This window comes from Macaca nemestrina, chromosome 5 (genome assembly GCF_043159975.1).
Source record: "Macaca nemestrina isolate mMacNem1 chromosome 5, mMacNem.hap1, whole genome shotgun sequence".
In the NCBI taxonomy this organism is placed as follows: domain Eukaryota; kingdom Metazoa; phylum Chordata; class Mammalia; order Primates; family Cercopithecidae; genus Macaca; species Macaca nemestrina.
Window position 1 is genome coordinate 27641041 of NC_092129.1, and position 24787 is coordinate 27665827.

General features: G+C 35.5%; 1 protein-coding gene across 1 annotated transcript in view; it reads left to right on the forward strand.

Annotated features, from left to right (window-relative positions):
- Window positions 1-24787, forward strand: part of LOC105465536 (clavesin 2) — a 71706-nt gene that overhangs the window by 29833 nt on the left and 17086 nt on the right. The window contains exon 4 of the mRNA XM_011713988.2: window positions 21501-21611. Within this exon, the coding sequence (XP_011712290.1) occupies window positions 21501-21611 (111 nt within the window). The remainder of the gene's footprint in view (window positions 1-21500; window positions 21612-24787) is intronic.

Below are 24787 nucleotides of genomic sequence, written 5' to 3' on the forward strand. Positions count from 1 at the left end.
TCAAAATGTGATGAACTTTGAATTTAAACTCTATTTTATGAAGAATGGAGAATCAGTGAGGTCTTGAGTAGAGGAACAAATCGTGAAAAATGGACAAGAGAAAAATTAATGTGACACCATTCATTTGTTTATGCTTTCACCCTATAAATACTCATAAAATGGGATAATTTTAAAGAAGAAAATTCAAGAAGTAAGAAGTTTAGAGACTTTCATAGCAATCCAGCCCAGAGATGCTAAAAATCCATATTAGTGCAGGCCAAGTGATAATGAAAAGGAAGGGAAAGGTAGTTTTGTCTTTGTCCTCTCCTATTCACATTTTTCTTCTGTCCTCATTTAAATCTCTGTTTCATCTCACCTTGGTTACCTCAGAACCTTGCCTTTAGCCTGCCCCTGTTTAGTCTCTCCTGTGCATGGTGATCACAATTGTCTTCTGAAAGCATGCTCTCTCTCACAGTCACTCTCTCCAGTCCACTGGTTTTCTCATCTTGTTTCTTCTGCATAGAGTAGAAGTAAGGGCTCTGCCATACTGTGTGTACCTGGAGCTCATCAGGCTTAACTTAAGTGAAATAAACCAGGAGTCTTGGCAAAACAACAGTTTGCGACCTAATTTAGAATGCTGCTTAAAGAGATTCTTTGAAAAAAGAATTAAATAACTTGTTATGCATGCTAAAATCTTTTGTGGAAAGGATTTGCTTGAGAAGGTTTATGTTTGCATTTGCTCTGTATCTGATGATAAGTTGTGTTTATTATATTAATGTACTGTGCATTTACAGAGAAGTTCATTAATAGCATAATATCTTACATGAATTTTTAATAATAACATTTATTTACTTCTAAAATCGGATCAAATGTTGGTAAATCATAAGCAATTACTTGTGTACTTTAAAGGTTTAAGGGTTACAAATTCACAGTTGGACGACTTATTTTTCATTTAGACTTTCTAGACCAATAATTTAGTGCACATGAGTGAAAAACTGAGTGTTAAAATATCAGAGAGCACCTAAATGTGATTGTTCTCATTTAATAGGGATTCTATTTCTTGGCATTTTGTGTTGAACTGTTGGCTATGCTATACAGATCTAAATCAGTTTTAGCAGATAAGGAAGCACATGCTGTGTTAGATCCTGCAATGAAAAGTTTAGTGCAGACATGTCTAGAATATTAGAATTTTAGCACTTGAAGGAAACTTAGAAATTGCAGAACATCTTGTGTACACATAACTTCCAGGCACTGTGGCTTATGCCTGTAATCCCAGCACTTTGGGAGGCTGAGGCAGGTGGATTGCTGGAGCCCAAACGTTCGAGACCAGCCTGGGCAACAAAGCGAGACCTCATCTCTAAAAAACAAACAAACAAAAACAAACGAAAAAAAAAAAAAAAACAAGGTAATGCAGCTTTTGTTTGTGCACATTCAGAGCATGCTAGTGTACTACTTCACATAGCAGCTCTTTTCATCTCTGAGTTTGGCAACAAAATTCTTTCCTAAATTTAGCTAAAATCTTGAACACAGGATTAATGCCACTCTACTGAATGCACTGTCTTGTATGAAACAATTTTTCAAACACATAGGCAGCCTGCTTCTTTGAACACTGGAAGCTGTCTGGTATTTTTCATTTTTATAATTTTTTTCTCCAAATGTTTACGACCTGTTCTCTATCCCTTTCTCTTCATGACATAGTTTTAAAATAGAGTATTATTCACCTTCTAAACTCACAACGTTTTGTCAGTTTATCGTCAATGCTAGGGACTGAATGTTTGTGTTTGCCCCACCCCTAAATTCACAGGCAGAAACTCTAATCCCCAGTGGGGTCGTTGGAAAGTAATTGGGTCATAAAGGTGGAGCCCTCCTGGTAAGATTAGTGCTTTTATGAGGAGAGACACACAAGAGAGTTTGCTTTATCTTTCTTTCTCTCTTCCACATGAGGAAATCAAGAAAACCCTCGCCAGAACCTGGCCATGCCTGCACCCTGATCTTTGACCTTCCAGCCCCCATATCTGTGATAAACAAATGTTGTTTAAACCACCCAGACTATGATATTCTTGTTATAGCTTTTCATACTAAGATACCAAAGTAGGAAAGTAATCACTCCACATATGTTTTGATCAGTGTGGTGTACATTTCCCACTATTAGAAAAGTATCTTATTAAAAAGCTAAAGACTGTGTTAATTTAAACTTTCAAATGCTCTGTAAAAGTGAAAACAACATATGAAAGGAAAAGGAAGTAAAGAGCCATAAGATCTTACTTAGGGAAAGAACTGAGAAGAAAGATATCCATAGAAGGCCTTTTGAAAGAAAGAAATGCATTGTTGGAAGCATTATAGATGAAGAAACAGTTGATGAAGAGATGATCATATACTTGAGGCATTTGAGTATTAGGAAGTAGGTTAGTTTAGTTGTATCTTAGTATTCATGAATAAATAGGAAATAAGGTTGGAAAATTTAGTTGAAGCTAAATAGTAGAAGGACATAAATGCTACTGTAAAAAAAAAAAGTAAGTTTTGTTTGTTTGTTTTTGTAGGAGAGTTTTTGACTTGACAGGACAAGTGTATTTTAATAGATAAATCTAGCATCCCTATGATAAAGAATGGATTAAACAGGGGAAGATGTTACAACAGTTGCAACATGCAGTTGTTTCACTTTAAGTATGTCAGCAGCCATATTTCTTACAAACACTGCCTGATGATGGAATTCATAGGTAGCAAGGAGCCTGAGCATTAAAACAGATCGATGAAGCAGTTTTTGTCAAGAGCATGGTGTGACCAGTTCTCACGCATCGTCCTACATGGAGAATGGCTGTTAGACCTGAAGATGCATCGCCTTCACTTAGTGAAATGCTCATAACCTCTGCACACTGGACATTTACCAAGTCATACAGAGAGAGCAGAGTAAAAACTGTGCAAGTGCTGGCTGTCAGAAAAAGAAATACAGTTTATCACCATCAGTGTTGTCTTGTAATATTCCATTGTCTCCTTTCATATCACTTTTTCTTATTTCTTTGAAATAGAATTTTAAATGCGCTGCTAATAAAAGTGTGTAAATTTAGTTCTTTTTTTTTTGTTCATTTCTATTCGTTAGGATCTTTCATCTCATCTCTGTTCCTGTAGAGCTATTATAAGAGACAGATAAGAGACTGGATTCTTGAATTCATTGTGTAGTGTTTAATCTTCAGTGGAGTCCCAGTTATCCAAGAACCTTGTCTAATGTTCTGTTTTAATGTTTTCAGTGCTCTAGCAGGGAGAAGAAGGAATGAGTCATTTTGAAGTCAAGCTTTATGCCACCTAAAACTATCTGTTGTTCAGATTCATGTATGATTGCTTGTTTGGAGAATTGCTCATTCCCTGCTGGCTGAGCATGAAGGTCAGCCCTATCTTCAGTAATATTTTCTTCAGTTCTGCTTCCCTTTGTCTCTTTCCATAGCTCCAAAATGGACTTTGCAGTACAGCTAATATTGAAGTGGAACTAGACTGCAGACTGTGCATATCCAAATGATAGCATATACTTTCTTCTTAATGTTAATATCTGAGACCAGCACATACTTTCTTCTTTATGTTAATATAGGAGTAGTTCAGCCAAACTAAATGGAGTTAATCCTAGGGCTTTAAAGGTTACTTCATTTGCTAGCATTAGAGCAGGGTCAAAGTACTTTAGTAATGAGAATATATATGTGCGTGTATATACACACACACACACACACACACACTCTCAAATATATATATCATATATATTCTCAGATATATATATCATATATATTCTCAGATATATGTGTGTGTGTGTGTGTGTGTGTGTGTGTGTGTGTGTGTGTGTGTATATATATATATATATATATATATTTTTTTTCATATTTGAGGCAGAGTTTCACTCTGTTGCCCAGGCTGGAGTGCAGTGGCACAATCATGGCTCATTGCAGCCTCAACCTCCTGGGCTCAAGTGATTCTCCCACCTCAGCCTCCCAAGTAGCTGGGAATATGGGCATGCACCACCACTCCTGGCTAACTTTTTGTATTTTTTGTGCACCACCATGCCTGACTGATTTTTTGTATTTTTGTAAAGACAACGTTTCGCCATATTGCCCAGGCTGTTCTCAAACTCCTGGGTTCAAGTGATCCTCCCTTCTCAGCCTCCCAGTGTTCTAGGATTACAGGCGTGAGCCACACCATGCCTTGCCTAGAATCTCAATCCTACCTAAAATGTTATCATTACCTCTGTTTGCACAAGCAAATGGCAGTTCTAACTCCAGCTCCTACATCTGTTAAAGGAGTGGGAAATGGGGAGATGTTGGTCAAAAGAGACAAACTTTCAGTTATGCAAGATGAATAGTTCTGGAGGTCTCATGTACAGCATGGTGACTATACTTAATAGTAACTGTATCATACTTGAAATTTGCTAAGAAGGCAGACTGTGTTTTCACCACACACACATACAAATAGTAACCATATGAGGTGATGGATATGTTAATTATCTTGATTATGGTGATTATTTCACAAAGTCTGTGTCTACCAAAACCCTAAGTTGTACACCTTAAATAGATACAATTTGTATTTGTCAATTGCACCTCAATAGACCAGGGGGAAAAAGAATCCAATGATCTTTTAAGTGGTTGTTTCCAGGAGATTGTCAGGGAGTGAAACTCCAAACTCTGCTGCTAAGACACCCAGGGATGTATTGGAGGTCTACCAGTAGTGCTTTTTTTTTTTTTTTTTCTTTTTTTTAATTGCCTTAGCCTCATTATGAGGAACTTGGTATTATTTTTCTTTCTTTGACACTTAACTTGATTTAACATTATATCAAGTAAGATACTTAACTCTTCGTAAAGATTAAGTAGAAGAGATTACAGTTACATGCCAGAACCCCCTTTTCACTATTTACTGCCATTATCTTATAGTTAACTTTTCATAATATTTATTTGGGAAATTATTTCTATTCTTTTAAAAATTATTCTTTCAGCGCAGTCACTTTCTTTTCTAATTTGTCTAATTGATTCCTGGTCTTGCTGCAGGGTTAATATCCCAGATTGGGTTCACTTAACTCTTGACTTAAACCTACAGTTTCTTGTTTAATTCACCTACCTTTTCCCCTTGGTTTTTGCATCTATAGTGCTCCTGATCTTTCCTGGTAGGCTTTTATCTCCTTTTCCTATTTGAGAATACTTTGAAATAATTGCATGATAATTTTTCCTCCAGTTCTTTCACTATTTGTGCTTTTCTTTTAAAAAATATTGTCCTGTTATTTTAAATAAAATCTCAGGGGTAGCGGAGACAAATACATGTTTTCAGTCTGTCACTTTAAATCAGAAATACCTACTTGTAATGATACTTACTTTATCAAAGGCATTCTGGCAAAATATAGAGTGAAACATCTTATTTCAATTAGAAAGGAAAATCCATGGAGGCAGGCATGGTGTCTTACACTCACTAGGGGAGTGGCAAAAATGGCATTTAACAAATATTCCTTAAATTACTTTATCATCAATAAAATATGATGTCTTAACCTAAATAAAAAAATTACAAAAGTGAGTGTTGGTTGTAGAGTTGGTGAATACTGCATGGCTATGAGTATGTGAAGTAGTATATTCTTAGTATGATACTGAGCTCTGGTTTAATATTCAAATTTGATCTTTCCCACTTATCAGTGAATACAAAAATTATAGGTAAGTGGAATAAGCAGTAGATTTGAAACTGGTAGGGTCCATGCTTACCTTGATCAACAACAGCTCGATTACATCAGCCTTTAAACTTTCTGTGCCTCAGTTTCTTCAGGTATAAAATTAAGATCATACAATGACAGGTTTGTCCAAGGCATTATGGGTATTCTATAAATCCAGACAAGCAAGGATTTTTTTGTTATTTATTGTTTCTTTATATGGTTAAGAGTTTTTTGAATTAGTAATTTTTTAGTTGTATTTTTTTTCTACTAATTTTTCTCAGTCTTTAGATAATGAATCTTTGACTTAGGTGTACCATTTTCATGGTGGCATATTAGCCATTTTTGGTTTAAAGGAAAAATTTCACACTAATATTATTTGGTTTAAAAAGGTGAAAGATTTAAAATGATAAAGTAATTTGTCAACTTTGGGGGTAAGGAATTATTTTATTAAAAATCATCTTTAATTTATCTTTTAGAGAACAACATAATTATATTTGAAGGATATTTTTAATGTACATAGTGAAAAGAAGTAGATTTTGTTCTTTTTTGTCAAATTGATATAGCAGTAATAGTAGTAGAGAGATAAATATTAGAATTTGGAACTAACAGAGAGATAAACATAGATCAATGGAACAGAATAGAGGATGCAGAAATAGACATATACAAATATGTCCAACTGATAATTGAGAAAAGTACAAAAGCAATTAAACAGGTGAAGTATAGCTTTTCAACAAATGTTGCTGGAAGTAATTGGAAAATCATAGGCAAATGAAACAAAAGAACCTCAACTAACAGCTCAAACCTTAGGCGAAAATTAATTCAAATGGATTATGTATTTAAATGTAAAACAGCAAACTATAGAACGTTTTGAAAAAAATAGGAGACAATCTTTAGGATCTATGGCTGGGCAAAGAGTTCTTAGACTTGATGCCCAAAGCATAATCAATAAAATTAAAAATTGGTAAATTGAACCTCACCAAAATTTAAGAAAAAATTTACTCTGTGAAACATCCTGTTAAAAGGATGAAAAGACAAGCCACCGATAGGGAGAAAATGTTTGCAAACCACATATATGACAAAAGACTTTTATCTATGGTAATATAAAAAATCATTAAAAACTCAACAGTGAAAAAACAATAAGAATATGTTTAAAACACACGAAGAAACATTTCACAAAGGAAGAGATACAGATGGCACATAAGCACATGAAAAGATGTTCAACATCTTTGCCACTAGGGAATGCAATTAAAACCACAATGATATATTACTACATACCTTTCAAAATCATTTAATTTTTTAAAAGTGAAAATAGTAAAGGCTAGCAAAGATGAGGAGGAAGTGGCTCTCTCATTCCTTGTTGGTAGGAATATAAAATGGTACAGGCACTCCGGAAAACAATTGGCTGTTTTCTGTAAAGTTGAACATGAGACCATATGATTCAGAAATTGCATTCTGGAACATCTAATGCAGAGAAATGAAACCTTATTTTCACACAAAAACTTGTACACAGACATTTATAGTGGCTTTATTCATAATAGCCCAAAACTGGAAGTAACTCAAATGTCCTAAAATAGGTGAATGGTTAAAGCTGTAATACATTTATACCATAAAATACTACTTTGCAGTAGAAAGAAAAAACAAAAAAGCTATTGATACATACAACAATTTTTGTGATTATCAAGGGCATTATGGTAAGTGAGAAAAGCCTATCTCAAAAGGCAGCATACTGTATCATGTACATAAAATTCTCAACAAAATCCATCAAAATTACAGAGCTAGAGAAGACATTAATGATTACTAGGGGTTAGGAATTGAGGTCAGATAGGTTAAGTGTTACTCTGAAGGGGTAGCATGAAGGAGCGGTGTGGTGATAGAACATTTCTGTATCTTGAATGTGGTAGTGGTTTCACAAAGCTACATAGGTAATAAATTGCCTAGAAGTACATAAATGAAAACATTCACAAATGGGTGCTTACAAAACTGGTGGCATGTGAATAGGCTCTGCAGATCGTACCACTGTCAATTTCCTGGTTTTAGTCATTATTGTAGTAATTTCATTGGGAGAAGCTGGGCAAGGGGTGCATGGGACCACACCCAGCTCAGTTTTTGCAACTTCCTGTGAATCTATTATAATTTCAAAGTGAAAAAGTAAATAAATCAGTAGATAGATTCAGGTACTTTCTGAGTGGTGAAAGGTAAAAATATACAGTCAGCATCCCACCACCAGCATTGTACCAATACAGAGTACAGCAGGCACAATAAATACTTGTTGAATGAGAAGAAAAAAAAAAAAACATTTTTGTTAGAACACCATGATGAACATTTTTGAAGAACACCATGGCATTACCTTCAGAAAGTATTTTTGTTTTGCATCATTAAAAGAAGTAGGGTATTTTGTTTCTGTTTTGTTTTTGGTCAAATCTGTATGGCAGAGAGAATAAAAGGGACAAAAGCAGAATTCTTCAAAGTAAAATCTACCAATTTGCTAACTTTTACAAGGGAAGGATTTTTTGATTTTTTTTTATATGTGAGGATTTTTTTAGGATTAATACATAAATCTTAAAATGGAACTTACCATTGGGTACACATATATATACCCATACAAACGTGAACACATATAAGTCTCATGTTCAAGGAATGCGAAACAGATGGTAGAAAAAAAAGAAATATTATCAAAATCTGATCTAATGACAATCTACATGGATGAGGTCGGTTAGAGTGTTGAAGATGAAGATGTTGGGTAAAAGGTCTCATATTTTGTCTTCAAAAATCTCTGGAATCTACCTAGTTGAGCTACACTATCTATTCTAAAGAGTAGAGATTAGGTTTCAAAACAAAATGAAGATTGAAATATAATAAATATGTCACATACTTCCATGTTTAAAATGACATGCATTGCCCCAGTGTCAGATTCTCATGTTCTGTAAAACAGGTTATTGAACCATCTTTTTTTCTACTTTCAGAATTGCTTTGTTCAGTTAGGTATCAAGGGTGGGTGGAAAGGCAAGGCATGTAATCTTGGAAAGGAAAAAGGAAAGTCAAAAGGAAAGGAAAAAGTCAAAGAGCTAGAGAGGTCTCTTAACCACACAAACACACACCCATATACACAGCAACTGTTGGAAACAACATTTCTTTATTCAGAAGATCTGTTCTTTCTAGAGGATTTTATGCAATAGTGATGTGGCTGGGATGGAAATTTTTTCTTTGTATGACTGAGATTGTGGAAGGAAAGACTGCAGATGTGTGTGGTTGTCCTGATGTGTACGCTGGGACAAACAGAGATGCTTGCATATCTTCCACATGCATATTAGTAGACCAAATACTAGCATAAACACTCCAATTCCATTGTAAAATTTGAGGAGTGGAAGCATTGAATGCACAATAATGCTAGGGGGAGACAGTAAGTGCTAATCACTGACATCTCCACTCCCATGAATTGCATCATGGTTCAACAACTTGTCAATTATTATCTCCTGAGAAGCTTTATTTGTTGGAGGACTTTGTAGCAATGTGAAATAAAACTTCTAGAGAATAGCTTTGGGTGATAATTACTTTCCAATAAAGTCACAGGGGGTAAAGCAAAAGGAGGAAGAATTTTACTCAGGCCATCTGAATTTCCTGGTGTTTTAATTAGAATCTTCTCCAATTAACCAAAATTAATAAGTTTCTGTAAGATTTTTTGCAGTAAATGCAAGAAAGGCTCAGTAAAATCTTTGAAGCATTGAATTAGATGTTCTTTTTTGTGTTTAGAGGTACATTCATTAAGTGTTTCTGGATTTTGAAAAGAGGGTAATGATTCCAAGCTAAATGCTTGCTTCCTTCTTGTTGTGTTAAATAAAACTAACAGGTAAGAGGAAGTAGATCTTCTCAGATTAGCTAAACTGAGGTACCATCCCCCTTTCCCCTCACCTTTTCAGGAAACATTTGGAGACAGAATTAGAGTTCCTCATCAGCAGTTTCAGACTGAGGGGCTGCCTACACGCTGAGCCCCAGTCTTGCTGTTGTTCATGTGTGCTTTTTTGAAGAACATGTGCCTGAAACATCTTTAGATCCTCTCAAGCTATCTTTATAATCGACTGCCTCACAATCCATATGGACACCACACAGTTCTGAAAGGAGGTGGTAGAGCTAAAAGCGTTCTGGCAGATGAGTGGAAATCATCCCTCTGGCTCAGTAACCTCCCTCTTCTCTCCAACTCCTTAGTCAAGCCAGCTCCATGATATTGGTCAATAACTTAGAGACAAAATTGTGTATTCTTATTATTTTCAAACATACAGATTACTGTGGCACTTAAAAATGCCTTTACATTTATTCACGAAACTTTTATATGTATATATATATATATATTTTTTTTTCTTTTCTTTTCTTTTTTTTTTTTTCCCGTCTTTCTGCTTTTCTACATCTCTACCCTGACCTGAGCTATCCCACCTCAGGAACATCTCCATGTGTGTGGCCTACAGACACTTGAAATTCACATCACTCTCTCAAATATGATTCTTTTCAGTTTATAGTACAATTAGTGGTCTCTCAACTAACCCAGATTAAACTGTGTCAGACTGCTTTCAGCTATTCTCTCCCCATGTCCCCACCGTATTCAATTGTTCATGAAGCTGTAGAACCTCATGTCACTCATATGTTCAACATGGGTACCTAGTTTTTCTTTTATAGTTAACCGCTTGGTATAACTCTGATTTGGGCTCTGGTTACTTGCCAGTACTGACAGCTTTGACTTGATGTCTCCAAGTTCACTTCTCTCTACTTGAAATCAAGTAAAGTAGAGAATTTTGCAAGTATTTATCAAACAACCTTGGCAGGCCAAAACATAAAATCACTGTTTTCTGCTGAAAGAAACGTGCACCAAAGGCACCCACGACCCTAATTCTACTCAGATCTCCATCAGTTCCCAAGTCTGACTCCAGTGCTTACCCAGCCCTGACCCTCACTGCCTTAACCCAGAGGTAGATGGCCATGATGTGAATTGGGGGAACCTGGTATATGGATGTCTGTCTCACACATCACTTAATCATTAAGAAAAGCTAAACTAAACTAAAATAAACTAAACTAAGACACTAGTTGCTACTGCTGTTTTTTTCTTTACTTGTGACTCAATGTCTCCACATTAAAGTGGTCACACTAAAATATAAATATTAAAATGCGAAGTTTCTATATCAAGCCACATACCCCTACTAAATTAATGTTCCCACAGTACAGCTTCAACATGGTGTCACTCCCTTCTCAAGAATACCCAGTGCCTTTAAGATACGCACAAACCTTTCTGTGAGGCAGTTGGCACCATCCAGGTAGGCTCCACATTGTCTTCTCAGCTGTGCTGCCAAGACTTCCTCACACTTACCTTCAACTCCAAACAAACAGTTCTGGCAACCGGATCCTAGAGGTGGCCTGCTCTTTCTTATCTCTGTTCCTACTGCCCCTTCCTGGGACACTCTTCTACCAGATTCTTATTGACACTCCCAAGATCCATTCCCAGTGCTATCTCTTTTGTGAGTTCTTTCCTCATCCCTCCAACTTTTTAATCTCCCATTCTTTCTCTTCTTTAAGCTTCTTAACACCTTATGGAAGTTATCTTTCCATGCTTTATGTTACTTATTCTCTACCAGAATATAAACTTCTTCATTCACATACTTCATTCACATTCCTCTTACATTTCCTATCTTGAGTAAGTCTTACTAAATGTTTGTTAAGTTTAATTAATGCTTAGAGTGCTATATAGTTTGTCTTTGTGCCGATTTCTTTTAAAGAATGTGATATTTTTCTATTATACATATTTGTAAATGTGTATACGTGCATGCATGTGTGCAGTACATTGGCCTCTTCGAACATTTGCAAAATATAAAATGTACAAAGAATAAAGTAAGTCATCTATTATTACACAAATTTAATCAGGTTAATATTTTGATGTATTTTTTCCAAGTCTTTTATATTATTTTTAAAATAAATTATTTTTCCTAATTATTAACCTAATATTGTATTTTGATTTTTTTTTATCATTAGGAATTCTTTGAAAATGCCGCTTACTGGCTCTTTGATATTACATATTATAAATACATTATCCACATATTCTCTTGTTGAAGTAAATTTAAATTGATTCCAATATTTTTCCGAATTACAAAATGTAAAAATGAAACAAACATTCTTGCACGAAACGTTTTGCCCAAATTAATGATAATTTTCTTATAACTGATGTCTGGAAGCAACATTAGGGATATAACGAGTATGTTTTGAAGTTTATTTCAATAATATTTTACCCACGTATGGTCTCTCCTCAGAATAAGACAGTTCCTGTCTTGCCAAACCCTCTCAGCATTGTTTCATCATTAAATTCAATCTTGGCTAGTTTCACATGCCTGATGTAGGCAGAAGTGTCCTGGAATATCCACTAAAGAATTTAGCCTGATTCTTACTGTAATTTGTTCCTCTTAGTTTCTCTAGCCTACATTCTGCCACTTACCTCCCCTTTGGCAATTTTAGGTGTGAGAACATCAGCACTTCTAAATGTGTGTTATCTAAAGTAGTTTGAAAGTCAAGTAGGAGACACAATCCATTATTGATATACTAGCTGGAGTAATAGTAAGGCCTTCCTGCTGTCAGTTGACAAATTGGAGCTACAAGTCTCAATACAGTTCATAGAAAATTAATACACTCACTTCTTTGATTAAAAATGACACAATTATTTGTGATCCTTACTGTGCATTTAGTTTTAATGAAGGAGCCCGACTTAGGAACACATTTTTATAAGGTGGTAGTTTTTAACTCTGTGTTCTCTCCTGCTGTTGTACTTGATGGAGACTGGTGCTTCCTAGACTGTGAGGTGGTGTGAGAATGACTTTGTGTCACATTCTCTAGGCTACTTTACTCCTGATTGTACCTGGCACACACCAGCAGCAGCTGACTTAAGCCCTGCATCTTCCTGTTGAGGTGTGTGACTGCGACTTGCTTACATTTGTTATCAGCCATCTCTGGCAGAAAAGGTTAACTGGTGAGAAGGCCACATATGTTTTGCTCACAAAAGAGAGATCTTCTTGCCCATTCAGTTATGATGACTAAACATGTTACAGATGAGTTTTTAGTGTTGATTTTACTTTGAGAAATAGTTAGCTAGGTAAAATTAGCTCTTTAGCTATGTAAAATTCCCTCTTTCAAGGGAGAATATTTTATATAGTATTCTACTTTAAGTTGTGTATATTTTAATGTACTCAGGACTCAGACATTCCACTCCATGTGCAAAGTTGATGTCATTGAATCACTAATAAAACAGCAGTCGCCAAAGCTGAGTTTTTTCCTGGTATAGAGATCTATCCATACAAATACATTAACATCGTATCAAGGGTCCAGACTTGGACAGGGGTTGGGTTGTATTTGAAGTGCTGTTAGGCAGCACCAAGTGATCAACTCTAGGCACAGAAAAACTGTAACAAAAGAATGATTTGTCAATAATTAGAATATGCCTCAGATTTTGAGACAGCTTAATCATGTCTGGCCCCCACACATCAGAGGCCCTGTGCATATAGTCATAATATATTCCTGTAGGCTTTTTCCCCATAACAATTCCTCTGCTTTATTTGGTAATTCTGGGTATGTGGCTGAGACTGAGAGGCAGGGATACCTTTGCTGATAGAGACACATTATCTAATAGATAAGTGGATTATTACTGGAATCTGGGAGTCAAGAATGTTGTAGATTATTTCAGTACATGTGTTCAAAACAGAGGAGAAAAAGAAAAAAAAACAGTAACATTGTGTCCTCCCTGCCATGGAATCAATATATAATTGTTAATTACGCACCTGGCATGGTGGTTCATGCCTGTAATCCCAGCACTTTGTGAGGCCAAGGCAGGTGGATCATGAGGTCAGGAGTTCAACACCAGCCTGGCCAAGATGGTGAAACCCCGTCTCTACTAAAAATACAAAAATTAGCTGGGCGTGGTGGCGGGTACCTGTAATCCCAGCTATTCAGGAGTCAGGAGGCTGAGGCTGCAGTGAGCCAAGATCTCGCCATTGCACTCCAGCCTGGGTAGCAGAGTGAGACTCCTTCTAAAAAAAAAGAAAAGAAAAGAAAAGAAAAGAAAAGAATTGTTAATTACAAGTGATAATTAAGTGGTAAAAGAGGAAATGAAGTTATTCATTGTATATTTGGACTATCCATACAGTTTTTTTCAGATTTAAAAAAATTAAAAATTTGGAAATGATAGTCTACATTAAGATTACACTAATGATAAGACCATTACAAAACTCTCATTTTTCTATAGGCGGGTGACAGTCATGTGCTATCTTGTATGAAGCAAGTGGAACTCATGCCATTGTATGGGCCTGCATTTTCATAAACTGGAGCAGTCCTGGGCACCACGGTGTTTTTTAAAGTTAATTAGAAATAATGCCCAAGTGCAATGACGTTGTCTGATAGTCTCCTCTACAGGTTGTATAAACAAAAACTTAGAGGACGGAATAGACGGACAGTTCTGAGTTGCAGGGAAAATTCCTTCCAGTCATCTTGAGTAGAAGTTGAAAACTCTCCCTATCCAAACTATAAATAGTGATTGTAGAATCACCAAAGCAATGCAGCCAAATCCTTCTGCCTTCAAAATGTTAGTGTGAGACCTGTTCTCCCTACAGTAAATGCCCGCCCACAGTTTAAAGAACACGATTTTGTAAAACCTTAAGAATCCATGGCAGATTTTCTAGTAGTGTGCACTGAGAAGATATGTCACTTGGGCATTATCTCTAATTAACTATAAAACAGCAACAACAACAAACAAACACCCTTAGACAGAAATGAAACAGAGTAAAGCTGCAGGTCTCTATAATGGGAACTGAATTCCCTAAAAGGAGAGTGACAGGGCAAAACAGAGATTTTCTAGGAGTCACAATGTTGTGAAGTCTTCTTTAGCCAATATTAACACATATAGAATGGGGAAATTATTATATTCTTTATAATAATGGCAGAAAGGACATGCATGCCTCTGGATAGAGCGCATTCTGTTGACTGCACTTAAGAGAAATACATGTTGACACAATTATATTTGTGATGGAAAATTTAAACAATAGCTGGCATTTGGCTGAGGGTCTTAAAGGGATACTATAAAGTATCTAGATGCGAAGCTAGAACATCAATTTTCAATTTAAAAATCAATGCTAAAAATTGTCTACATTCTAGTGCATATTTGTAATTAAGATTTTAGCATTTGAGAGGGCACAATTATTTCAAAATATATTTGTATTTCAAAAATTGAATATTCTAAAATTTTTTACCTACAAAGCCACATATTAACGGGAAATGATTGTATCATTTTAATCACTATTTTAAGTGATTTATCATGGTAAATCCATATTATTTCCTAAAACATTTATTAAAATTCAGACACTATTTTTAAGGAATTATGAAAATGTAAATATGTGATTCATGTGTATTTCGTTTTAGAGAATGCTCAACAAGTAAAAGCCCTTTCTAACCATTTATTTTAAAATACAGTGTTGTATATCTCTATGATGTCTCCTGTAACAGGAATTGACTCTTCATTTTTTAAGCCATTCAATTATCTTTTTTTTCTATTTTCTCTGATGGCAAACTCTTAAGTGTTAAATAACCTAGTAAGAAAAAAATATTCTTTATTATTGCTTTCCTACATATCAGATTAATTACTTTTTTTTGGGTGGAATTTGGCTTCTACACAATTCCTTACATCTAATCAAGTTCCTTTATTGTATGTGTGCCAGGACAGCATGAGATTTTAATGAGGAACGAAAGTTAAGTGGACAGAGGTGGGGCTGCCTCTGGCATGTGTACAATCCCAATTTAAACTCTTATCTCTGTATGAAGGATGAAATCTTTTGTTTTCAATCCATTCGTTCAAATATGGCTCATTACCAGTTATAAGTGAGGCACAGAAAAAGACATTCCAATTAGCTGGTAATTAAATAGTTTCCTGGCTGTCTCTTCTCAATTTGGCAGAAGACACTGGTTGGAATGTTTTGGTAAAAATCTTTGCTTTCGTCAGGAAAGCACGTGAATGGCTTGCCTGGATCTGTCTGTCCACTAGTGATAATAAGCAGCGATTTGGAACTGGGAAAAGCATGACTTTCTTCAGGAATCAGAACCTTCTAGAAGATGAATAAGACCTGTATACAAACAGCTAATAAAACATTCTAAAAACAATGGACACAAATGCTGTTATACTATCTAGAAAAGATACACCCAAAAGTCCTAGTTAGGGAACCACGGTGTGGTTAGTACGTCAAGGCAGACCAAACTTAAATTCAAACACATCTGAAGGAAGCTAATAGTGGTGCTCCTGAGGGAATCAGTAATACCAACTGCTACAAAATCACTTCTCTTTAAACCAAATCACTTTCAGAAAGAGTAATATTACATATGTTGTACACTTCTGAGCCATTACCAATAACTATTTTCATAATTCCAGACAGGTACATCAAGTTTCATATTATCTATATAAATCTTGGAAAAAAGCTTGAGAGCATACATCAAGATTCTTAGAGTATTGTGTTTTCCTCTGGTTGGTAAAATTATGAGTGATTTTCTAAATTATACTTTTTTGTATCAAAAATTTCTGGAGTAAGTATCTTTTATATTTCTCCACATAGTGTATTCCTAGTGTCAGGTAGGAATAATGCAATATTTTAGGTCCTAGTATAATTTTTTGGGTAGAGTTATGGAATTAAACATGTAATTTCTAGGTGCTGGGTGCTATACCTTATCACTATATGCCCTTTGCTATGGGGCCTATAGTAGTTGGAGCTAAATGTTTCAAAAAAGTATAAGAAAGTGATTAAACAAAAGTATTTTAAAGGCTGATAGATTTAATTTTAAATAAGTAAATTATACATACAATTTCTGCTTGTGTTCACACTGAAAACACATATTAACACAACTGATTGGTTTAGGACCCTAGACAGTGTTACTTGTGAAATGAGATGAAAGTTGTGGATTTAATTCTCATAGAAAAGTTCATTTTGCTCTCATTTGGAGCCATAAACTGTATCCTGATTGATTGTACCAGAAATTATACTGATTTATTTTCTTCATAAATCAGACAATATTACTTGTAATAGTACTTATCCTAACACATAAGTTTTGTGTTCCATCAAAACTTATTTAAAACTTAGAATAATATGCTATGGTTCAGATTCTTTACTTTTTCTTTTTGAATAGTTAGATATGTGAGGCAAACATGTTTTTCTAGAAATATATGAATAATTCACTGATACACACACATGTAATGATACATATAAATACATTTACCCCATAAATGACATCTAACTTTCCATTAATGAAGCATTGAAGCAAGTTAATCTTTGCATTAGGCACAAAGTGCTTTGCTCAAAGGAAAAAAGGGAGTAGAAGCAGGTGAATTAGCAAAACCATTTGGAAGTTAGAAATATTATTACCTTTTTGCAACCCATCTTGGCTGTACTCTTCCTGATTGCCAAGCCATTCTTTTTCATTGTCTCCAGTGAAGAACCGTATAGCCAGCAGAGTCAATGATGGGCATATTGAATATTGTGATTTTTATTATTACTTTGTACTTTGTAGTGCTATCTAGGGTCAAACAACTGCCTCTTAAACCACACTGTAAAACTACCTCTGTAAAACCAAAAGTGCTTTAGATAGATCTCAATCAATTTAGAGGCTTATTTTGCCAAAGTTGAGGATGTGCCTGAGAAAAGGAGACACAAGCCACAGTAGGATCTATGGCCTGTGTTTTTTCCAGAGTGCATTCTGAGGACTTCAGTACTTAAGGAGGGATGAGTGGGCAGGAGGGAAAGGGGAAAGAAAAAAAAAAAAAAAACAAGAAAAAACAAGGAAGAATAAGTAGTGAGATAAAAGGTCACATTCTTGTGAAGCTTTGATTAGCTGCTCACTGAATCTACATATTAGGTGTGAAGGGAGGGTCTAGAAGTACAGTCAATTATGCATTCATCTCCTGCTACTTGGTAAATCTGCATTTGTCCCGGCTGGTAGAGGGATGATTTCTAGTCTCGTCTTTGTCCTGGACCTGTGAAGATAAGCTGTTAATTTGTATTGTCAGGATGAGGGAGACCACTTGGGAAGATATGTGGCCTTCTATCTTGCAGCTATTTATTTAGGAACAAAGGTAGTTTTTTGTGTAACTCAGTTTCCAGGCTTAACTTTTCCCTTTGTCTTAGTGAGTTTGATGTCCTGACATTTTATTTTCCTTTCACTCCTCCATGGTCATTTCCACATTTGTCAGATGGGGCTGGTGGTTAATATGGTGGCCCTGTATCTAGAGGGTGTGCTGAATAATTAACAGATATTGTGAGTGATCAGCAATCCTATTAAATGTTGTTCCCATTTTACAGATAAGGACATTATGGGTCAGAGAAGATAAATAGTTTATTTAAATAGTATGTATCTAGGTCTATTCAGTGAACATTTATCTACCTCTTCTGGGACACACACACACACACACACACACACACACACACACACACAGCACATTTTTGAAATTCTGGGAATATAAAGATGAATGAGGCACAGTCTGGCTCAGAGTTCAGTACAACAAAAAAACAAAAATCTCTTTGGATAGTTCAAGAACAAATGGATTTAATACAGGAAGTTAGTGTTTAAGGCCTCATTGGAAGACCTAGGGCCATGGAAGTTAAAGGAGGACTGCTGATGAATCCTTGGTTTTGAGACCACATCCCTGTGGAAGTGAGTCAGAGTCAAGAAACTAGTGTCCATCTTGGCTGCTGCTGTCCCAGAGGCCTCTCACCTCCTAAGTGACACCTAGAAAGAGGAAGGTGTGGTTCAGACATTGCTGCAAACAATCTCTCAGCTAATAAGGTGCTTAGTAGCTGCCACTGCACAAAAAGGTGACTGCTGCCTCCCTTTGGTCCCTTAAATCTTGCTCAGGTACATCTCATGGGTAGAACTCTCCCACTTAGAATTATATGTTTAACCTTCCATTTCCTACCTTATAGGGTGGCGGATGATGTGAGTGGAAATGGATTACAGGCCAGGCACCAATAGACTGTGCATTTAAGGCGCTCACGGTTTAACAGTGGAGGCAGACAAAGAGACAATTTCAGGGTCATATGGCAAGTGCAGTGATAGACCTAGGCTTTTGCTAGTGATGACAGAGAGTGGGCTTTTATGAGTGAGAAGTGAGAGAAGGGATAAAAAAGAGATTCCTGGAAATGATGTTTTTGGAGCTAAGTCTTAAGGAATTAGTAAAACCAGATTATACTCAAAGGGAGGAAAGGCCACAGTAGGCGTGTGGGAGAAAACAGTTAACAAGCCGTAAAACAGCATGTTGACCACAGAAGTGAAGGGGAGGCAGGAAAATGACATGCAGTTGGGCATGATTGGAAGTGAGGAAGCTCACAGTGAGGGAAAAGGACCATGTTCTTGTTTTGGACTTTGATGCCTGACAGGTGACATTAAGCCAGAATTTTAAGCTAAATCTACTTGATTGCAAAGTCAGAAATTTCTCTGCTCTTTCACTCTGCCTCAACTGTGATTGGGTATTGATCAAGTATATCTAAAGAGGTGTCCAAGAAAGCCCATGACATGTGTGCAAGTTATGTGTATATGTTTGCATATTCATATTTTTCAGGAGAGAAGCATGACCTTCTTGTGATTCTCAAAGTTTAATAATCGTTTGAGCCAGCCAGATGCAGTAGCTCATGCCTGTAATCCCAGCACTTTGGGAGGCTGAGGTGGGCGGGTCACCTGAGACCAGTCTGACCAACATGGTGAAACTCTGTCTCTCCTAAAAATACAAAATTAGCCGGGTGTGGTGGTGCATGCCTGTAATCCCAGCTACTCAGGAGACTGAGGCAACAGAATCGCTTGAACCCGGGAGGAGGAAATTGCAGTGAGCTGAGATCGCGCCATTGCACACTATCCTGGGTAATAGGAGTGAAACTCAGTCTGAAAAAAAAAAAAATCACTTGAGCCAAGACTTTTGGCTTAATATTGTTAGTGTTCATTTAGTTTTATTCTAGAGGTTGCTTCAGGTAGTGTAGCAGGTTAACAATTTTTAAAGATCCTTTTGCCATAAAGTACCAAGATGTTGGTTTCCTCACAATAAAATTATTTCCAGGTGCATTGCTGAACTCTCAGGAATGTGAGACAAATCCTTCTAAGCCAAGCACACACGGAAATCTACAGGAGAAAAACAGGAGAGTAGGTGAAGGCTGGGAGGAAATTGTTAATTACAGGAACCCAGAACTTTGGAGAATAGTAGTTGCCTGAATTATAGGGTGCTCAGGGGGAAAGACTAGGCTTGCACATATTGAGGCCAAGTGGGGGACTGGATGTGAGACCTCATTCCTATAGGTGCTACATTCTTAGGGAAACATTAAACTAGGAAAATCCCTGCTGGCCAGGAAACCTCTCTATCACTCCCATATCCAGGTGAAATAATAATTATTAATAACTATAATAAGATACATGAGTATTTGTCTTAGTATTCTCTTTATTATTTAGGTATAGAATATCTTCTTTTTACTTATACATATTTCATAACTTTAAAATATACTATGCCTGTATTTCAGATTCATTTTATTATTATAATAACTTCCCGATGAATGAAAACCACATATTTACAAAAGAAGTGAAACACTGGCATAAAAAGTAAAAGTTTTATCTTAAGCTATTTTAATTATTTATTGAACTACTATTGCCTTATAGTGTATTATTCTCAGAGATAGAAGTTGCCTTGCAAAATACAATTTGATAGCTCTGCAAATCAATATGCGAATACTAAATTAATTCACTATTGCTCATAAGTGTCCAAAATTTAAAAAAAGAATTAATGGGGTTATGCCATGCAAGTTTTTGACCAGAGACTCTTATTCAAGAGAACATTTAAATTGAAAAAATGCAATTATTTCAGTTCCTTTACTTTACTTTTCTTCCTGCTCATGCTCTAAATAGAATTCAGAATGCCAAGTATTACGATGCCACTTCAGAGGTGCTTGTAGTAGGCTAGCTTTTTTTTTAAAAGAAGACCTTTGTAGTCGATTCCATGTGTAACTTTGAAATAGTAGCAAGAATCAGATCCATTTATGTAGAATCGTTAACATACTCAAGCGCAGTGTCGAATGTTGCCATTCATTTGGCTTAAGGGTTCCCTTCATATTTTGGAATGGGCTAGGGCTGTACCTGTTTAATCATGGGTAGGAAGAGGAGGAGGCTGGCTTTACATTTTTCTCCTGTGGAGTGAGATCAGAGAGCTTTGATTTTCATTTAACCTAGCAAAATGCATCCTTAAGTTTCTTACAGTATAACTCTGCATTTTTATTTTGCTAAAGCACGTTACTTTTTTGTAGTTAAAATAAGGAAAAGATAATGTTTATAACAAAGTTGATAAAATAATAAGATACAGAGAATAACATGAGTTTTGTGTCTGACATTGCTCACACTATGGATGACTAGATAGGGATTTAATAAAATATTTTATTAAAAAATAGATTTTAATATAAATATAAATAAATGAAACTTTTATACAATGTAGATTCATTATTTGACAAATCTCTAATGACTTTTCTTTTTGTTTCTTGGCTTGTACTGACTATTAGCATTTACAGGTTTAAAATACGACCTTCTTAAAAATGCTGACATTCTTATCAATAACCTATTCTTGGGAAAGATTTGATTTATTATACATTGCTTCGGTTACTGTATGAAAAGTACAATGTTTAATGTGGTAAGGTTCTTTCTTCTTTTCTCTCCTTAACTCTACAGATAATCTCATCTAAGTATGTGAAAGAATAAATTTGTATGCCATATAACCATTCCTAAACCTTCTCAGTATATTAAAGCATATTTGGATTTTTCTTTCTCCATGTTACTCTAGGATAGTTTCCCAGCGCGATTTGGAGGAATTCATTTTGTGAATCAACCATGGTATATACATGCCCTGTACACCGTGATCCGGCCTTTCCTGAAGGAGAAAACTCGGAAAAGGGTATTCGTTTCTTTGTTTTTTAATCCTTTCTCCTCCCCCATCCAGTGAATTATAATGCATAATGTGTATATAATGTTAGCTACAGTAAAATGTACTTCTACATTGTATGTAAATCAACATAGAAAACATTTTAAGATTCTTCCAGATCTTGTGGATGTGAACAGTATATCTGTGAAAGAAGCATTTAAAAGCTAGCTCTCCTACTTGCTCACAAAAAGGACGTTTTAGTACATTCATTATATGTTAAAGACTCAATTTAAAGGCAAAAGCAAATCTCTTATGCTGTGTTACTATAGTGCTATTGATGCACTTAATTTGAAGTAAAGTCTAAACAAAAGTTATAATTTTATATGCCGATAAGTGGATGTTCTTTCACAGTATATACTGCAATGAATGTAGTGAAATCTGTGGTATCTAATACAATTTTTTACAATGGTTATGATCAATCACACATTTTGAAAAGACTGCTAATTTGTGGTAATTTTAATATTTCTTTAAATTACATGTTACTTGAAGTCTCTTTAAATTCACTTTCATCTAACAATGATGATAGTCAAATTGCATAAAACAAAATAATTTTTCTGAGATTGCGATAATTTATGTAAAACATTTAATACAATGCAGGGCATTAGGTAAATACTGAACACATTATTTTTATTAAAATACATCTTGATGTACAGTTCACTAATTCTTGCAACAGCTCTGAAACGTAAATGTAGTAAGCATTATTTCCTGTTTTAGAGCTGAAGAAACTAAGTCCTGGAATGGATAAATAACCTGCTTACTCACATACACAGAAGAAAAGTTGCAGAGCTAGTATACAAACCCAAATATTTCAGCCCCACGTATAGAGCTATTTTTACCTCCTGGTGCTGTTCTCAGTTTTCAAATGATTAGTTCCACAGCAAAATACACTTTCCTCTAAATCTATATGGAAGATAATTTTCCATGTTTCTCAATGACCTAGAAGGCACTTCAGGTAGAAGCTTTATTGTGAGTGTGAAAGTGCAATAATTACATGTTCATATTAAGCATTAATGAACAAAGGGTTTACTGTAAATGAATTTGCACTCATGAAAGTGCAATAATTACATGTCCATATCAAGCATTAGTGAACACAGGGTTTACTGTAAATGAATTTGTTGAAAATGTTTTAGTAGTTTAGGAGGAAGAATTCTATAAGGAATTATAATTTATAATAAAAATTGTTTCTACCACCAAGTATCAAATTAATTCATATTTTGGAATTCAGAAAGTGTATTGAAGTGCCTCACAAGTGCTTTTTCGAGATTTGCTTTAATGAAAGGATGATCAAGTGATCCAAAAAACCTGCAGGGGCTTTTAGTACAAATTATACTGGTGAATGCTTATACAGTATTCACTCAATGTCACATGCTGTTCTCAGTGCTTTGCATATGTTAACTCATTTAGTACTTACAACACCACTTTGGAGTATATATTGTTATTTTTCTCATTTTGTGGATGGAAAAATGAAGCTTGAAAGGTCAACCAATTTGCTCTGAATCACAGCTAGCAGATAGTAGAGCCGGATACATGAATTTATGGGAAAGAGAGTTTCAGGCAGAATGAATAGCAAAGACAAATGTACTTAAGTAGAAATATGCCTAATGTATTTGACAAACAGCAAGAAGGTAGAAAAGCTGGAGCAAAATGAGCTATGGGGGAAGATGATAGGGGATGGAGTAGGTGGTAGAGCATGGGATAGGAGGGACTGTGTTGCACCAGATCACATAGGGACTCACCTACCATTGCTGGGATCTGGGCTTTCAGTCAGAGTGAAATTTGAAGCCTTTGAAGGTCATTGAATACAGGGGTTACTTGTTCTGAAATGATTTTTAACATGATTCTGCTCTGCTGAAAAAGACTGAAGAGGATCAAGTCTAGAAAACAAGGAGTGCACTGCATTTGGGGTTTTGTAATTGAATTGGACAGCTTTGACAACCTAGAAGTATGCATTGGTAGCGTTATTCCAGATGGAAGGAAGGCATCTAAACTTTACCATTTTAGTTAAAATTATATGATTTGGAAATTTTCATATGAGAAAATAACTATATGTTTAAATACTTAAAATTTCTACTTATATAATCAATACACGGTGCAAAGCTATTAAATTTCTTCACTGATATTCCAAGTGAGTCAGCATCACAATATTACTCACACACCTTATACTTCAGATGCTATAAGTCTATGTTCTGAAAAACTAGTAAAAGAGAACTGAAGAAGCAGCTGTGAATCTTTTTCTACAAATTCAGGTGTGCAAGAATCACCCGCTTCTTCATTTTCTTAAATTAAATTAAATTTGACTTTGAGTCTCCAACTTACTGGGCTGCCGGGAATATCACCCTTAGTACAGGTGTCCTTTTTCCTCAAAAGCTCACCAGTATCTGGAGTCTCACGCAGAGCCAAACTTCCCACCCATCATGGCCCCTTCTGATGTCCTCATCGTTCAAACCAATATTAGTTCCTTGAACTAAGGTCTCCTTCTGCTCCCAAGTTATCTGTGAAAAAGGGGTATCTTTGCTGAAGCTAAAATCCAACGAAACCCACTACCCTAGTGCATTCTTCAGCAAGTCAGTGATTGTGCTCCTGCTACTTAAAAGTTGATGGGAAACAGGTTTTCCTACTAGTTGGCACAAATTTCTTCCTCTTAGTCAATATGGCCAATGTTGTTTTCTAGTCCTTGGTGATTCTCAAAAGTCTTTCATCTGTTCTTTTCCACTCCAGATCACCTAGCATAATCTCTTTAATGGCACAGTGTAGAAAAGTAAAATAAAAATGAAAGTATTATTCAGGCTAATTCTCAGAATTTTAAGGTATTCAGAGATACAGGAACCAACAAGGACCAGACTTCTTGCATGAAATGGAGGAAGAGAAAAAATATATAAGGAAAGAAAAATAGTAAAATGTTAATAAATGATGTTATTACACAGAACTAGTGAAAACAAAGAAAAATCCAAAAGTAGAAACTTAACAGTTGGGCAATTGCAATGCATCTTTACTGCCGAGTCTGGAGATGCAATTCACATGTAAGAGTTCTAAAAGAGCATCATCATATAATATATATTTTTTCAACAAATCTTGGCTTTGGAGAAATAACAGCATTGCACTTGATGAATTGCCAAGACAATATATGCATAATTTAAGCAAGAAAATTA